The sequence below is a fragment of the Ranitomeya variabilis genome, chromosome 1 (assembly GCF_051348905.1).
Source record: "Ranitomeya variabilis isolate aRanVar5 chromosome 1, aRanVar5.hap1, whole genome shotgun sequence".
In the NCBI taxonomy this organism is placed as follows: Eukaryota; Metazoa; Chordata; class Amphibia; order Anura; family Dendrobatidae; genus Ranitomeya; species Ranitomeya variabilis.
In genome coordinates, this window is record NC_135232.1 from 704,097,636 (window position 1) to 704,115,086 (window position 17,451).

General features: G+C 46.6%; 1 protein-coding gene across 4 annotated transcripts in view; it reads left to right on the plus strand.

Moving 5' to 3' along the window:
- Window positions 1–108: 108 nt before the first annotated feature.
- Window positions 109–17,451, plus strand: part of KLHDC1 (kelch domain containing 1) — a 34,840-nt gene continuing 17,497 nt past the window's right edge. For 2 of the 4 annotated variants that reach the window (XM_077267320.1, XM_077267316.1), the window contains exons 1-8: window positions 109–302; window positions 11,825–11,895; window positions 12,006–12,123; window positions 12,291–12,409; window positions 15,098–15,176; window positions 15,990–16,073; window positions 16,149–16,229; window positions 16,319–16,377. In XM_077267320.1, coding sequence (XP_077123435.1) covers window positions 207–302; window positions 11,825–11,895; window positions 12,006–12,123; window positions 12,291–12,409; window positions 15,098–15,176; window positions 15,990–16,073; window positions 16,149–16,229; window positions 16,319–16,377 — 707 coding nt within the window. In that variant the 5' untranslated portion in view covers window positions 109–206. The remainder of the gene's footprint in view (window positions 303–11,824; window positions 11,896–12,005; window positions 12,124–12,290; window positions 12,410–15,097; window positions 15,177–15,989; window positions 16,074–16,148; window positions 16,230–16,318; window positions 16,378–17,451) is intronic. The other 2 variants (XM_077267317.1, XM_077267319.1) reach the window with 2 other exon arrangements.

Consider the following 17,451-nt stretch of genomic DNA (forward strand, 5'->3'; position numbering starts at 1 on the left):
TCGCGTTTTCTATACGTCTTTCCTGAAACCTCCTGAACACAAGGAACCAGTTGGAAGCTTATCAGGATTTAGTGCTAATAAATCAAAAAAGGTCGTTCATTGTAAACGCCGATTGGAGGTTTGTCCCTCGGCGCCTCCCGTGCAGTTGTAGTTACCTGCTCCCAATGCTGACAGTTCGGGACTAGCGCATCCCCTGAGACCGGGCTATGGCTGCTGCCCAGCGCTTCTGTGTGGCCGAGGAGAGGAGCGGGCACTGCGCTGTCATGGACCGGCACTGCCTGTACGTGTGGGGCGGATATGTGGTAAGCAGAGGCCGGACAGTGCGCGGAGTTTGCCGCTGATTTCTCACTGATTTCTTCCTGTACGCTCCAAAATCTGCGCGGATTTAACGCTTGGCATGGAAATGTACCTGTGGCTGCATCCCACGGAGCGTGACTTCGTCACACGGAGCATAGCCTCGTCCCACGGAGCGGGACCTCTTCCCACGGAGCGCGACCTCGTCCCACGGAGCGCGACCTCGTCCCACGGAGCGCGACCTCGTCCCACGGAGCGGGACCTCTTCCCGCGGAGCGCGACCTCGTCCCGCGGAGCGCGACCTCATCCCCCGGAGCGTGACCTCTTCCCACGGAGCGCGACCTCGACCCACGGAGCGCGACCTCGTCCCACGGAGCGCGACCTCTTCCCACGGAGCGCGACCTCTTCCCACGGAGCGTGACCTCTTCCCACGGAGCGTAGCCGTGTCCCACAGAGCGTGACTTCATCTCACGGAGCATAGCCGTGTCCCATGGAGCGTGACCGCGTCCCACGGAGCGTGACCGCGTCCCACGGAGCATAGCCGTGTCCCACGGAGCGCGACCTCGTCCCACGGAGCGCGACCTCGTCCCACGGAGCGTGACCTCTTCCCACGGAGCGTAGCTGCGTCCCATGGAGCGTGACTTAGTCTCATGTAGCATAGCCGTGTCCCACAGAGCGTGACCGCATCCCACGGAGTGTGACTTCGTCTCACGGAGCATAGCCGTGTCCCACAGAGCGTGACCGCGTCCCACGGAGCATAGCCGCGTCCCACGGAGCGCAACCTCTTCCCACGGAGCGCGACCTCGTCCCACGGAGCGCAACCTCGTCCCACGGAGCGCGACCTCGTCCCACGGAGCGCGACCTCTTCCCACGGAGCGTGACCTCTTCCCACGGAGCGTAGCCGTGTCCCACAGAGCGTGACTTCATCTCACGGAGCATAGCCGTGTCCCATGGAGCGTGACCGCGTCCCACGGAGCGTGACCGCGTCCCACGGAGCATAGCCGTGTCCCACGGAGCGCGACCTCGTCCCACGGAGCGCGACCTCGTCCCACGGAGCGTGACCTCTTCCCACGGAGCGTAGCTGCGTCCCATGGAGCGTGATTTAGTCTCATGTAGCATAGCCGTGTCCCACAGAGCGTGACCGCATCCCACGGAGTGTGACTTCGTCTCACGGAGCATAGCCGTGTCCCACAGAGCGTGACCGCGTCCCACGGAGCATAGCCGCGTCCCACGGAGCGCAACCTCTTCCCACGGAGCGCGACATCGTCCCACGGAGCGCAACCTCGTCCCACGGAGCGCGACCTCGTCCCACGGAGCGCGACCTCTTCCCACGGAGCGTGACCTCTTCCCACGGAGCGTAGCTGTGTCCCACAGAGCGTGACCGTGTCCCACGGTGCGTGACTTCATCTCACGGAGCATAGCCGTGTCCCACGGAGCGCGACCTCGTCCCACGGAGCGTGACCTCTTCCCACGGAGCATAGCTGCGTCCCATGGAGCGTGACTTCGTCTCACGTAGCATAGCCGTGTCCCACAGAGCGTGACCGTGTCCCACGGAGCATGACTTCGTCTCACGGAGCATAGCCGTGTCCCACAGAGCGTGACCGCGTCCCACGGAGCATAGCCGCGTCCCACGGAGCGCGACCTCTTCCAACGGAGCGCGGCCTCTTCCAACGGAGCGCGGCCTCTTCCCACGGAGCACGGCCTCTTCCCACGGAGCGCGGCCTCTTCCCACGGAGCGTGACCTCTTCCCACTTAGCGCGACCTCTTCCCACTTAGCGCGACCTCTTCCCACTTAGCGCGACCTCTTCCCACTTAGCGCGACCTCGTCCCACGGAGCGCAACCTCGTCACACGGAGCGCATCATCCCACGGAGAGTGACCACTGCATAGAAAATCCGCATGTAACCCACTGAGCACAGTGGGTGCGATCAGGAAGACGCAGATCTGTGCAGCTTTTTTATGCCTTTTTTCATCTAGGTTCTGAATAAAATACAGTTGCCTTTATCAGTGCAGAATTCCGGCCTTTCTACAATAAAAAACCCAAAGTGCAAAAGGGAACTGCAAAAACCAGCTCTGCGCAGAGACAAGATGGCAGTAGAAAAATTTTCTGAGGGGTTTTTGGAAGAGGGGTTTTTTTTTGCACTTTCTTTTGCAGCATTTCAGTTGCACAGTGTCTTTTAGAGGTTTCCTTCAGGTTCCGCTTCCAAGATGGACGCTTTTTTTTTCTTTTCCACCAGGCGATTTTTCAACAATGCTTCAGTAAGAATAAAAAGCTAAAAAAACTCAAATGAACAGCAAAGTGGATTTCCCTTAGGCTAGGTTCAGATTGCGTTAGTGCAATCCGTTTAGCGCGAGCGCTAGCGGATTGCGCTAACGCAATGTCTTTTTCGGGGCCGCGTTCAGGGGTCGCGTTAACGTCCCCGCTCTCGCAGATCCCCGATCTGCGAGAGCGGGGAACGGACCTCTGGCGCGCCGCGGACGCTGCAAGCAGGGTCCGAGGCGCGCTACAAAAGACCGGCACATCGCTAGTGCGTGCCGAAAATGACACGCGCTAGCAATGCGCTCTAACATTGCCGGCAATGGGAGCGCTAACGGACGCGGTGCACGGCGTTAATTTCGCCGTGCAACGCTGTCCGTTAGCGCTATCCCATTAACGCAATGGGAACCTAGCCTTAGAAACAAATTACAAGAGTTTTCCTGATTTAAATTTTTTTTTTTTAGATGAATTTTGCTGAGGATCTGCTCCAGAAAAATCTAAAAAATTACAAACCTTAGGCCCCAAAATTTATCATCGGCGTTTCTCCTCCTTTCTGCTTTTAGTGGCTGTAGTTTTTGCACCTTATTCTCTGTTTTGCGCCACTTTACCTTTTTTTGTCTGAAAACTTTGCATATCCAGATGTAATAAGCGGATTCATGTAACGCGACTTAACAGCTGTCACCTGTGTTTGGCGCTTCTTACTCCAGTCTGTGCCTTATTTCTGGAGGAGTTTTCAATCTGCTGCATTTTTCTTTGACAAACATGCTACTTTTTAGGCTATGTGCACACGTTGCGGATTCTCTGCGGATCCGCAGCTTTTTTTGCGGTGCAGAAACGCTGCAGATCCGCAATTGATTTACAGTACAATGTAAATCAATGAGTAAAAAAAAAAAGCTGTGCACACTGCGGAAAATCCGCTACGGAAACGCTGCGGTTTAAAAGAAGTAGCATGTCACTTTTTTGCGAATCTGCAGCGTTTTTGTACCCATTCCATTATAGAAATCCGCAGGGGCAATAAAGCGCAGCAAATCCGCAAAAAAACGCAGCAAAAACGCACAAAAAACGCTGCGGATCCGCACAAAAAACGCGACAAATCCGCAGCTGCGTTTTCTACCAGGAGAGGCAGAATCCACACCAGAAATTCCTAAGGCTAATCCGCAACGTGTGCACATAGCCTCAAAGTATTTGCAACTTTTTACACAAAAGAAACAAATCTAAAAATACGGTAAGGTTTGATTTACTCCACATTCATGAACTGTGTGCGCTATTTCTGCTGCAGGTTTGGTCACCAGTCTGTGTCATGTGCGCTCGAGTCAAATCCTTTAACCCTCCCTTAGGATAGGTCATCAATATCAGATCTGTGGGGCCCGACACCGTCACACATCGATCGGCTGATCGGAGCCCTGGCTGGATATAAACGAGCCGTACAGCATAGCGCCACACAATGCATAGTGGCCGGTCACAGGTACTGCAGCTGAGCCACCCACTGTGGCAGAGATGTGTCGCTCACCTCCGTTCCCAGTTTACATCTGGCCAGAGCTTGGAGAACCCCTTCAATGACTGACATAGAGAATGGTTTTTACCAAATGTCAGTTCATTCGTGCATTTCTAGGAGTAATAACAAAGGTATGGAATAGAAATTTACTCCATTAATTGGTATTTTATAAAAAAAAACAAACCCACACACAAACAGCCAAAAAAATCTTTACGTGTAAAATCCACGTCATGATTTCACTTCTTAAAAGTGCACAAGGACTGACAAGTCCCCTGCGCTCCTCCAGAACATGGCAACTAGGACAAGTCACCACCGCCTGCATAAGGACCTGGGTCTACCAAGTTGCCATGCCGCAAAGAAGCCCCGCTAACAGCAGCAATGGAGAAGAAAAGACAACTTCTGTAAGAAATATCAATGAGCCGGCACCATTAGCGACCTACAGGAGGCGCTGAAGACGCCGCGGGTAGAGATGAGCGGTGTTCGAGTCCAACTGTTCGCCAATTTCAATAGATAGATCTGTGCTGAAATAATGCCGATCTCCTTTTTTTTTTCTTTCCCGCATTTACAGTGGGGCGGTGCAGTCTCTGAGCCTATCAGCAGTGCACACACACACACAGCAATGTACATGTGATGCAGAAAAGCAAGGGCATGTGTCATTGGCAGTGTATTTCCATCAAGGCTCATATATTTAGTTCGGTGCTATCTTAGTTGCACACATGATGGATCTGTGATTCACAGCCCTCTCATTATCTGTTTCTTATGTGCCATGGTGGTTCTCTTACGGCTCTATTTGAGCCCGTGGCTATTTCTATCTCATTGTGTCATGGTGGCACACTGGTCCTAGTAGGATTTATACTAGCCACATAACTAGTGGTGGCATAGGTTCATGTATATTCCATGATTTCTATAGGAGGTCCTTTCCATTTGTTATTTTAGGCACATTTGTATTGTTTTATATACGTGTGGTGATTATGGTATATTTGTATTGATATTCTTGTTATATATTTATTATCATCATTTTATCAACAATACTGAGTATAGACATAGTGCCTTAAGGGGTTCCTATGAGTGGGGTGCGATTGTTCTGTTTTTACTTATGTTTTATATGTTTTTTTGCTGTTTTGGTGTACCTAATAAAATATTTCATATATTGTTCTAAATTGGTGTAGTGTGCAGGCTTTATGGTAGTGCCTTTTTTTCTTTTTTGTTCATGTAGTTTTCACTACCAGCCTTTGGGCACCTCCCTGTTACTTGGTCTATAGTTGTGCGCCTTGCTCTCCCTTATTGTATTAGCTGCTTTTGGCCCTCCTAGTGGTGGGTTTTTCTTTCAAGGCTTGCACACGTCCTATTTTGGATTCTAGTGAGTTATGTGAGACTCATTTGTTACATTTATTTATTGATATTGTTTTTTGTATTTTTGGTACTAGTTAGACGGGTGTTTTCTGTGGACACAGGAATATGGATTGGGACACCCGGGAGGCGGCTTGGCTGGCTCAATCTCAAAATATTTTTGCTGCTACAGAGACGGTTGCTCAGGATTTGGACTTTTCACAACTTACTGCGGACCTAACGGCAGCCCATAAACTGGGCATCAGGCTGTGGTGGAATATCCGCAGCCTGGAAGAGTACATTAAGTCCAGTATAGCACCACGTGGGTTAAGGGTGACCATCTACCCAGCATGGGAACCTTCTCCTGAATTTCAAGCCACTTGGGAAAAAGGACTGTTAAGCTGTTCTAACATTATTATGAACATGCTTTTAGCACATGACAGAGAATTACTCTCGGATACAAAAAAGAAGATTAGAGATATGGAAGCTAAATTGACCTCTTATGATATTGGTACTCAGGTTCAGCCATTTAAACTTAAATTGAAGGATATTTTGGACAAATTTGATCAGGAGATTATGCTACGAAAAAAGTCTAAGTTCTCGAGGGACCGTAGAGATTTTGATCAGGGCCAGGCATTTCGTTGGAAACATCATGGCAACTCTAGGTCTCAATCTACATCACGTAAGAATATGGTTGGCGCTGGTTTTTTACCACACACCAATGACACTCGTACATCTGGGAGTGATTTTTTGTCTTCGGTCGAAAGCGACCTAGATACCGGACCCGAAGAGGGAGGAAGCGGCGACAATATAGCAATGAGGGTGACACGGAACAAGACATACAGACCGACTTTTTACAACCAACGCAGGAGATTCCGCAAGTAGTGGCCCCGGATGGTCCGTCACAGCTTATACAAGGAAGTCAGGTCTTTGGTTCTCCAGGTCCTACATAATAAACCACAATTGATCGACAATGTGGACCAGGCTGACCAGCGGGTTTTACAGGATTTATTGGATCTGCTACAGGAGAATTCAGATACAACAGTGACTTTCTTAGACCTTCGGATTACTAAGGAGAATGGATCACTCGTTACGACCCTGTTTCGAAAACCTACAGCCACGAATTCCCTCTTGGAGTATCACAGTTTTCATCCAGCACATACCAAGAGAGGTGTACCTACTGGACAATTCCTACGGGGATGGTACCAGATATACCTTGAAGAACTACATTAATTGTAAAAGCAGCTGTGTCATCTATGCCTTAATATGTCCATGTCACATGGTATACGTGGGACAGACATCCCAGGAACTTCGACGACGTATACAGAAGCATTTTTCAACCATTAATCTGGCATCTGTGGATCAAGCAAAGGATGCTGTGTGTACTTTTTTCCATTCTTGGCGTACTTCGCTTTGCAGTCACTAAATTGCCATACCATTGGCCTGGATATAAGACGCACCTCAAGTGTCCCTGGGATTGATTATGAATATTACGGATGTATTATATATCGTTACTCTACAGATCTTTGGATTTCGGTCTCTCTGGAACCTTATGGAGGCGCTTATTTGTCTACATTGGTCATTGATGTACTTATTCATGTATTGTATATCTGGTTATTTCCTTTGGACATGGTCCATTTTTCCTGGTTTGGACAATTATTTATTATTATTGTTCATGTGTCACCCTTCTGTACTTGGTGGGACCCCGGGACTTTTTATTTTTATTTTCTTACTTTTTGAAGGGTTTTTCTGGGTATGTCATTTTTGGGCCTATTTTGGTCCTTGCTGCTATGTATACACACATGCTTAATTCTGTGCATTTTGGTCCTTATGTATTCTATGTATTAAATTATATATTTGTTGGTTTACATGGGTGTGTGTGGATATATGTGTATATGTTTGTGCATGTATCCCCTTATATGTTGTGGCGCCCTGTCTTGTTTTGTATATGTTTAGTTTTATAGGTTCTCTTTTCTTATGTGTATTATGTTTGCTGTTTTCCTCAACGGGCCCGTTGAACACCTTTTTTTCCTTTTTATTTCTTTCTGTGTATTTCTTCACACTGGTGCTTTTAGTCCCCTGGGCTGATCCTACGCTGATTGGCTTTGGTCTGCCTTTGCTATATGTGCCCACTGCACTACAGTTTTATTTTGATTGGGCGCATCTTTATACTTGAACAGATTGGCTAGGTGGACCTCTTGTGCATGTACTTCTTGCACTTTGGCCCTATTGGCCTGACGTAATTTTATGCCTTTACTTCTGTACGCAGGCGCTATGGTTTTATTATCTTGTGCGCATGCGCGGACCTACGCCGCTCTGTATATTCTGGCCGGCTGCTCTCCTGTTCGTCTCACGCAGGCGCTGTTGGGCTGAATTTCTGTGCCCATGCGCGGTCTTACGTTTCTTTATGCAGTTCATTTCCGGCTCCCTCATTTGTACCTCTCCTGCACACCTGTGTTCCACACGAGCGCCCGTTGCACCTATCAGCTTGCAGGTATTTATATGTGCTGCGCTCGTTTGCATCCATCTTCCCCTGACGAAGCCGTACGGGTTACGGCGACACGCGTTGGGTTGCACCCCGCTCCTATTTTTCATCTGGGCCCCCTCTTGGTTGGCATCCTCCCTCATCCTGGTCCGGTTTGATTTCCATCAAGGCTCATATATTTAGTTCGGTGCTATCTTAGTTGCACACATGATGGATCTGTGATTCACAGCCCTCTCATTATCTGTTTCTTATGTGCCATGGTGGTTCTCTTACGGCTCTATTTGAGCCCGTGGCTATTTCTATCTCATTGTGTCATGGTGGCACACTGGTCCTAGTAGGATTTATACTAGCCACATAACTAGTGGTGGCATAGGTTCATGTATATTCCATGATTTCTATAGGAGGTCCTTTCCATTTGTTATTTTAGGCACATTTGTATTGTTTTATATACGTGTGGTGATTATGGTATATTTGTATTGATATTCTTGTTATATATTTATTATCATCATTTTATCAACAATACTGAGTATAGACATAGTGCCTTAAGGGGTTCCTATGAGTGGGGTGCGATTGTTCTGTTTTTACTTATGTTTTATATGTTTTTTTGCTGTTTTGGTGTACCTAATAAAATATTTCATATATTGTTCTAAATTGGTGTAGTGTGCAGGCTTTATGGTAGTGCCTTTTTTTCTTTTTTGTTCATGTAGTTTTCACTACCAGCCTTTGGGCACCTCCCTGTTACTTGGTCTATAGTTGTGCGCCTTGCTCTCCCTTATTTTATTTCATTGGCAGTGTATGTCACATGTCCTTGCCCTATAAGAACCAGCCATTTGCCCTGTCGCCACCATTTTCCTCACTGCTGCAGCTTAGTGTTAGATGGCACCGCTGCTGCTGTAGGTGCTATACAGTCAAAGAGTCTTTTTTTGCGAGCAAATTTTCTGAGAGATAGGTTTAGGGAGTCAGGACTAGTTGTAATATCAGCCCTTTTCAGGGTAGGTTACAGCAGTTCATAGCAATTTTTGCCAGGCAGGTCTGTGCCAGTTCTGTGCAAGTGTTTGTCACAGCATTTGGTGTAATCTAGCTCAGCCAATCCTTTTGGGCTAGTTGTTGTGAATTCTGCTCTTGGGCTCCCTCCGGTGGTTGTTAGTGGTAGTGCTGTGGTCTCTGGATTATAGGCCGGGCAGGTGTTTCTGCTTATTGCAGCTCTATTAGGTATTTAGGTTTGTAGGATCCATCAATCTCTGCCAGTTGTCCATTGTATCTTGGAGGGATTGCATCTCTGTCTGGCTCCACTTGTCCTGCAGTCATTTCGGCTAAGATAAGTGTCCTGTTTTTGTTCTTTGTAGCACGCATGCAGTGTGCTTTTATGTGCAGTGCAATCTATTGTGTTTTTGTCCAGCTTTGACTTGTTTGGATTTTTCAGTCATGCTGGTTTCTCTGGAGATGCAGATATACATCCTATGTCTTTAGTTAGATGTAGCATATTGTATCTTCTGCTGTGGATTTTTCTAGTGTTTTAATACTGACCGCTTAGAACTCTGTCCTATCCTTTCTATCTAGCTAGAAGGGCCTCTTTTGCTAAACTCTGTCTTTTCTGCCTGTGTACGTATTTCCTCTTAAACTCACAGTCAATATTTGTGGGGGGCTGCCTAGCCTTTGGGGCTCTGCTCTGAGGCAAGATAAGATTTCCCGTTTCCATCTTTAGGGGTATTTAGTTCTCCGGCTGTGTCGAGGTGTCTAGGCCTGGATAGGTACATCCCACGGCTACTTCTAGTTGCGGTGTCAGTATTAGGATTGCGGTCAGTACAGGTACCACCTACTCCAGAGATAGTCTCATGCGGCTCCAGGGTCACCGGATCATAACAGCTAGTAGCATTGTCTGATAGTCATCTGAGTAGCCCGCCTGTGAAGCTAGCTACACCGCCTGTGTATCTACATTTTTAATTGCATCTAACCCAGGAAATCCTTTTGGGCCTAGTAGCATTTTGTGCTACTCAGCAGAGTAGCCCACCCATGAAGCAAGCTACACCGCCTGTTTATCTAATTACTAATTTTTAACTGCATCTGGCCCAGGCAATCCTTTTAGGCCTAGTAGAATTTGGTGCTACTCAGCAGAGTACCCCACCCATGAAGCAAGCTACAATGCCTGCTTATCTAATTACTAATTTTTAACGGCATCTGACCCAGGAAATCGTTTTGTACCTAATAGCATTTTGTGCTACTCAGCAGCGTACCCCACCCATGAAGCAAGCTACACCGCCTGTTTACCTAACTACTATTTTGTAACGGCATCTAGCCCAGGAAATCCTTTTGGGCCTAGTAGAATTTTGTGCTACTCAGCAGCGTACCCCACCCATGAAGCAAGCTACACCGCCTGTTGATCTAATTTTTAACTGCATCTAGCCCAGGCAGTACTTTGGGCCTAGTAGCAGTGTCTGCTACTCAGCAGAGTACCCCACCCATGAAGCAAGCTACACCGCCTGTTTACCTAACTACTATTTTTTAACGGCATCAAGCACAGGAAATCCTTTTGGGCCTAGTAGCAATTTCTGCTACTCAGCAGAGTAGCCCACCCATGAAGCAAGCTACACCGCCTGCTTTCTTTCTCAATCTAACCCCTCGGCTCTGGGGTGTCCACTCTCCCTCCAGCTCTCTCCTTCTCACAGGTGGACTACCGCGTGTTTTCACACTGTCGCGAATCTTTTGGGCCCAGGCATAAGAAGTCGTCGAGGTAATGGATAATATGTGCCGCCTTACAAACGTCCATGACGACAAATTCGAGGAAGCAACTAAACTCCTCAAATAGTGAGCAGGATATGGAGCACCCCATGGGCAAACAGCGATCTATGTAGTATGCTCCTTCACAGAAGCAGCCCAATGGGAGGACACTATTCGGAGGCACAGGTAGTAACCGGAACGCCCCCTCAATGTCTGTTTTGGCCATTAGGGTGCCCCTTCCCAACTTCTTGACCCACCCGATTGCCTCGTCAAAGGAGGTACAGTACATAGTACTGTACTTGTTTCCGCGTCGATGTTGTCGTTTACTGACCTGCCCCTTAGATATGACAAATGGTGGATTAGTCTGAATGTATTGGGTTCATTTTTTGGCACAACTCCCAACGGGGGTACCACTACGTCTTCTAAGGAAAGTGTTCTGAATGGACCCTCCGCCATTCTACCTAAAGATATTTTTTTTTTAATTTTTTTGTCACGACGTCTGGGTGTTGGTAGGGTGATTTTAGATTTTTACTCCAGCCTTTCTTGAATTTAGAAGGGCATGACATGCCTATATCTGTGTCTCCTCCTCCTTTTACTCCTCCACCTCTTTTCTTTTCGCATGACTATATGTACTTGTGACTTTTCCATGTGTTTGTTGTGTCTTCTGAGCAGTTTGTCAGCTTTTGGACACCTTTTAAGGTGTTTTCTATGTGTTTGTATGTGTTTTGTGTGTGTTTGTGTTTGCCTGCCATTGGTTTCAATGGGGTTCGACGGTGTTTGTCGAACGTTCAACGAACCGAACCAAACTCGAACACTAGGGGGGTGGCTCAACACTAGCCGCGGGTGACCATGGACTCCACACATACTTCACCAGCCGTGCCAAATCTACGCCTAAACTACTGCAGATGGTGACAGGATGTAAGGGTGATATGGCAAAATAATAAATGTAGTCAAATACCCACAATAAAACTGTAAAATGTTAACATTTTGTGGTTTCGTTGAACTTGTACAGATTCTCTTTACTAGAGAGAGAGATATAATATTTTAGGTGGAGTTGGGGTACCTCCGCCTTCCTTAATGAAACGTGCGGCCTCCATTGCTATTACCCTGGAGCCTCCTGCCCCACAGCCCCACGGATGCTCCCTGCACACAGAACACTTATTCCTGCAGAGATTTCCATCTGCAGCTCATCCTTCTCCAGTCTGATTTGCCTTAGAACATATAGAATTGCTTTGTTTCTTTTTCAGACAATTGAGGAGAATGAGGTCTACCTCCCCCATGATGAGATCTGGGTGTATGACACGGAGAGTGGATTATGGTAAGCCGTCCTGTATCGCCCCATACATCCAATACTGTGTCCAGTCATCTAAGACATCGTTCAGACGATCACTACTGTTTATTTTACCTTCTTAGTAATTCTAATTGTAGGCAAATGCACCTAACACATGGCGACCTGCCCCCTTCCATGTCCGGCAGTTGTGGGGCTTGTTTGAATGGAAGACTATATATTTTCGGTGGATATGATGACAAGGGCTACAGCAATCAGGTGCACACAGAATTTGTATGTACTTTTCAGTGACAGAATGTTATAGGGGCTGATCAGCCCATTATGTTATGGGTGCGGCCTTTATTCTAGGTGCTGGAACAAAGCCCGTCTGTGGTACCGCTATGTCTTCCCACCATTACATTTCCTGCTTGTGTATATTTCTACAGCTGTATTATGTGGATCTGCGGCCTGGCACGGGGGAGTTCACCTGGAAGCAAGTGAAGCATTTTAAGGGTCAACCACCAACCGCTCGGGACAAACTTTCCTGCTGGGTTTACAAACGCCAGTGAGTAGCAGAAGCCATACATCCTTTAGTCCTCCGTACCCGGGTATCCGATAACTTATGCTACATTGTATTGTAGGCGCTAGTATGGTTCTAATTTTTTGTAGGCCTTTAAAAAGGAAAAAATAATGAGTATACATGTATTTAAAAGGTTCTTCTGATCTTCATTAATGGACGTTGTTGGATATTGCTTGTGAAAACAAGCTCTTTTCCCATTTACTGCTTGTTAAAATTTGTAGCCATTCTTGAGATACTAACACATTTGTTTACAGCTCATTGCCTATGAGAGCGACCACCACTGGTTTGTAAGCACTGCGCTGAAGCTGGATCAGGATTAGGTCACCGCGCGCTGCAGCGACTCAGGCCAGCTTCAAAGCGGTGCTTAAAAGGTCAATATAAAACTGCTTGCAAGCACAGCTTGTTCAGCCACCGCTGCTATACAGCAGTTGTGGTCGGTCTCCTAGGTACCAAGATGTAAACAAAAGAAGCGCTTTAACCTCAAGAACTGCTGCACATTTTTATATGCAGTAAATTGCAAAAGTGCTTATTTTTACAAGCATTATCCAACAATATCAATCTATGAAGAAGAAACAATACTCTGCTTATGAAATTTCAATTTTTTTTCTTTGTACAGCTTCTATGCAGACCTGTGCATCTCCATGGTAACAGGGAAAGAACAAATCTGAACTCGTGTCTCATCCGGCATTTAGATTTCCTTCCAGTTGTCGTCTACTATATGATAACTAATGTTTACACCCTTACGTAGTTTGCTTGGCACCGCTCTCTTCCACATCGGCCGCTGAGCTGTGCCAATGACGTTGTGTTGCTATATACCTGTCACATTGCGTGCACAGTTGTCAGGAATTATGCACCTGTCCAGATGAATGGACCTTAAAGGAGCTATGTGATGACAGACATTAATGGCAGAGCCACAGGATAAATCAAAAATGTCTGATAGATGCAGGAGCCAAGTTGCCACCTCTTGGACATGCACCCATCTCCAGAAAAGGGGGACCCCTACTGCTGCGTTGTCCGCAGTGACATGAGATGGTCACACATGCACAGCTCTACCCACTCATATGTGCATCTGTCATTACAAGAAAATCTACCCTCTGGCATGTAACCGCTTTGCCAGGCAGACACATGATGGCCATGTCTGGAAGAAGCACAGCCGTTGTTTCTGCCTTGTCCTCTGGGTCTCCGGCCATCTCTGACAGCCAAGGACCTGACCTCCTGCTAAAGTGCTGGAGCTATAAAGACAACACGATCAAGATGGGATTTATAGGTCGGCAAGAAGTGGAGATGCAGAGGTCTGCAAAGGAGCCAAAACAATTGGACAATTAGCAGCATCAGGATTGTAAAAAATGGTGTTCAGCCTTTAAATTGAAGCCTCCATGAGAATTCCTACTGTTCAGGGCACTAATTAAAGCTAATCTATAGAGTGCAGCTGGACCATGGGCTGTGGATGTACTGTGTACCCTGTGTAACTGGCATGTACTGTGTATGTAGGTGGCATGTACCGTGTACCCTATGTAACTGGCATGTACTGTGTATGTAGGTGGCATGTACAGTGTACCCTATGTAACTGGTATGTACTGTGTATGTAGGTGGCATGTACAGTGTACCCTATGTAACTGGCATGTACTGTGTACCCTATGTAAATGGCATGTACTGCGTATGTAGGTGGCATGTACTGTGTACCCTATGTAACTGGCATGTACTGTGTATGTAGGTGGCATGTACAGTGTACCCTATGTAAATGGCATGTACTGCGTATGTAGGTGGCATGTACTGTGTACCCTATGTAACTGGCATGTACTGCGTATGTAGGTGGCATGTACAGTGTACCCTATGTAAATGGCATGTACTGTGTACCTTATGTGGATGGCATGTACTGTGCACCTTATGTGGATGGCATGTACTGTGTACCTTATGTGGATGGCATGTACTGTGTACCTTATGTGGATGGCATGTACTGTGTACCCTATGTAACTGGCATGTACGGTGTATGTGGATGGCATGTACTATACAGCTCTGGCAAAAATTAAGAGACCACCACATCAAATCCCTGTCATGGCCAGCCCAATCTCCAGACCTGAACCCCAATTGAAAACCTCCGTAATGTAATCAAGAGGAAGATGGATAGTCACAAGCCATCAAACAAGGAAGAACTGCTTACATTTTTTGTACCAGGAGTGGCATAAGGTCACCCCAAATCAGTGTGAAATACTGGTGGAAAGCATGCCAAGACGCATGAAAGCTGTGATTAAAAATCATGGTTATTCCACAAAATATTGATTTCTGAACTCTTAAAACATTAGTATTGTTGTTTCTAAATGATTATCAACTTGTTTTCTTTGCATTATTTGAAGTCTGAAAGCACTATGTTTATTTATTTATTTTTTAATTTTGACAATTTCTCCTTTTCGGAAAAAAATAAAAAATTTATTGCTTGGAAATTTGGAGACATGTTGTCAAATGTTATAGAATAAAAGAACAATTTACATTTTTCTCAAAAATACACCTATAAAAAGAAAAATCAGAGAAACTGAACATTTTGCAGTGGTCTTTTAATTTTTGCCCGAGCTGTATGTAAATAGCATGCCACATCTGCCACCGAGAGCCACCTGTAGCGATCAGTCTGCCTCTTCTTCCGTCCTGCTGCAAACACTCCGTGCTTTTGTCACACAGGTTGATCTACTTCGGTGGCTATGGAAGCCGAAGACACCATGAACTTAATGACTGCTTTGATGTTCATGATGCATCATGGGTAATACAACTGTATTTTTTTTTTGTTGGGGGGGTTAAAGCGTATTTTTCTAACCCTGTAGGACACTGCTCTGATTCCAGGTTTGGGTGCACAGCTGTCCGCAGCAGTGTCAGAGGCCGGCTCTCACGGTTATCGCTGCACCTGTGTAGCTATAGCTGAGCTATCTGCATTGTCACGGCATATAAGCCATATCTGAGCCTGGGTGACCGCTGCCATCCATGATGGAGATCGTACTGGTTATCCCCTGTATCTATCATGTATTGCTCTGTGATGTGTGACGGTATATAAGCCGACGTACTGCCCTGTGGCATAATAAAAGCAAAACCCAATAGTAGAATTATGGTTTTGTTTTTGTTTCTTTTTCAATTCCACCCTGTTTTGGAATCGTATTTTCCCGAGTGTTCAGCACCTGATATGGTAAAATAATGTCATTCTAAAAGGAAAAATCACTGCTTCTCCAAGGGCTTTATTCAAATTTACCTTAAATTTTGCACAATAATTAATTTTTCCAAATATTTTGCTCTGACACTGGCAGCACGGACTGGTTGTGGTTTGCGCTGCCTCCCAGGTTTCCGTTTCACAGCACTACTGATGACACCTGATGCTGCCGGCAATCAAAGCCGCTCTTCAGAGCAAATTCAGCAGTGGAAATAACTATGCTGTGTGCATGCGTCCCAGCGGATGCCGGTATATTGTGACGTCCCCGCTCCCGCAGCTCTCCATGTGGAGTGAGCGGAGCAGGCATTACCGTCTTTAGTGCACCATTATCCGTTTTCTGTATGATTGGAGCTAGACTTACTATACTGTTTCCAGGAAGGTCAGATGTTTTGGGGATGGAACAATGACATCAACGTGTTTGACACCGAGGAACAAGCCTGGACACAGCCCATGGTAAAAGTAAGTTTTATGTCACGTGTGTCGCCATGGCTATGTTTAACATCCTCTAATATTCTGCCCTTGTCTTATTCTCAGAGCACCCCTCCTCCAGCCCGTGCCGCCCATTCCTGTGCCCTCCTTGGAAATAACGGATACGTGTTTGGTGGGCGCGTTCTGGTGGGCTTCACCTTCCACTGTTTATTATAGGACTTTGTTCATCAGAACTACTGGGCTAATATCGACTTTATCGTTTTGTTTATTTCTAGCAAACGAGGATGAATGATTTGCACGTTCTGAACTTGGACACGTGGACTTGGTCCGGAGGGTAAGTTTTATTAGGAAACAGCAAAAAAGGGTAAATTCCGTGTTTATATAAGATCAGTCACAGACTGTTATACTTGAATGTCACATTGGACTTATCACTATTCACTGAAGAGCCTAAAGTTGTCATACAGCTCAGAGGAAAGGCACCCGAACCTGCGTATGTCTGCAGGACCACCAACTACTGTGTACAGTATATGGAGAAAAGTGTGTGCCTCCTCCACATTATACCTGCAAGAGAATATGGTGTCAGCCCTTCTGCAGCAATAACAGCTTCCAGTCTTCTAGGAAGGATTTCTACAAGATTTTGTAGGGTGAGAATTTTTTTGCCCTTCCATCCAAAAGAACCAAAACAATCCCTTCTCCACTAAGCTTTTTACAGCGGGCACAATGCAGTCAGGGGTTAACGTCCTCCTGGAGTTATCAAACCCAGTCTCCACCTTCAGAGAAGTGTGATCCATCACTGCACGGAACACGTTCCCTCCAGAGTACAGTGGTGGCAGCTTTACACCATTCCATCCGAAGCTGTGCATTGTGCTTGGTGATGTACGGCTGCATGCAGCTGCTCGGCCGTGAAACTTTCGGCCGGGGCGCAGTGTTTGTGCTGATGTTATACCAGAAGAGGTGTGGACTCTGTAGTTATGGGGTCAGCAGACAAGACGGACTTCTAGTTCACAGATTACGGCTGGTTGTTGTAGTCTATGGGGAGAAAGGGGGGAGGGACAGATAGGACTGACTAGTAAATGTTTTATATAACCCCAATGCTAGATTCACAGCTACACCGCTCATTACCGCTGTACAGTATATTCTCCATGCTGCTGCTACTTTTGAACATGTGCTAGATAGAAACAGGAGAACAGGAATCTCTCATACATAGTTACATAGTTATTAAGGTTGAAGGAAGACTGTAAGTCCATCTAGTTCAACCCATAGCCTAACCTAACATGCCCTAACATGTTGATCCAGGGGAAGGCAAAAAAACCCCATGTGGCAAAGAGTAACTCCACCATGGGGAAAAAAATTCCTTCCCGACTCCACATACGGCAATCAGACTAGTTCCCTGGATCAACGCCTTATC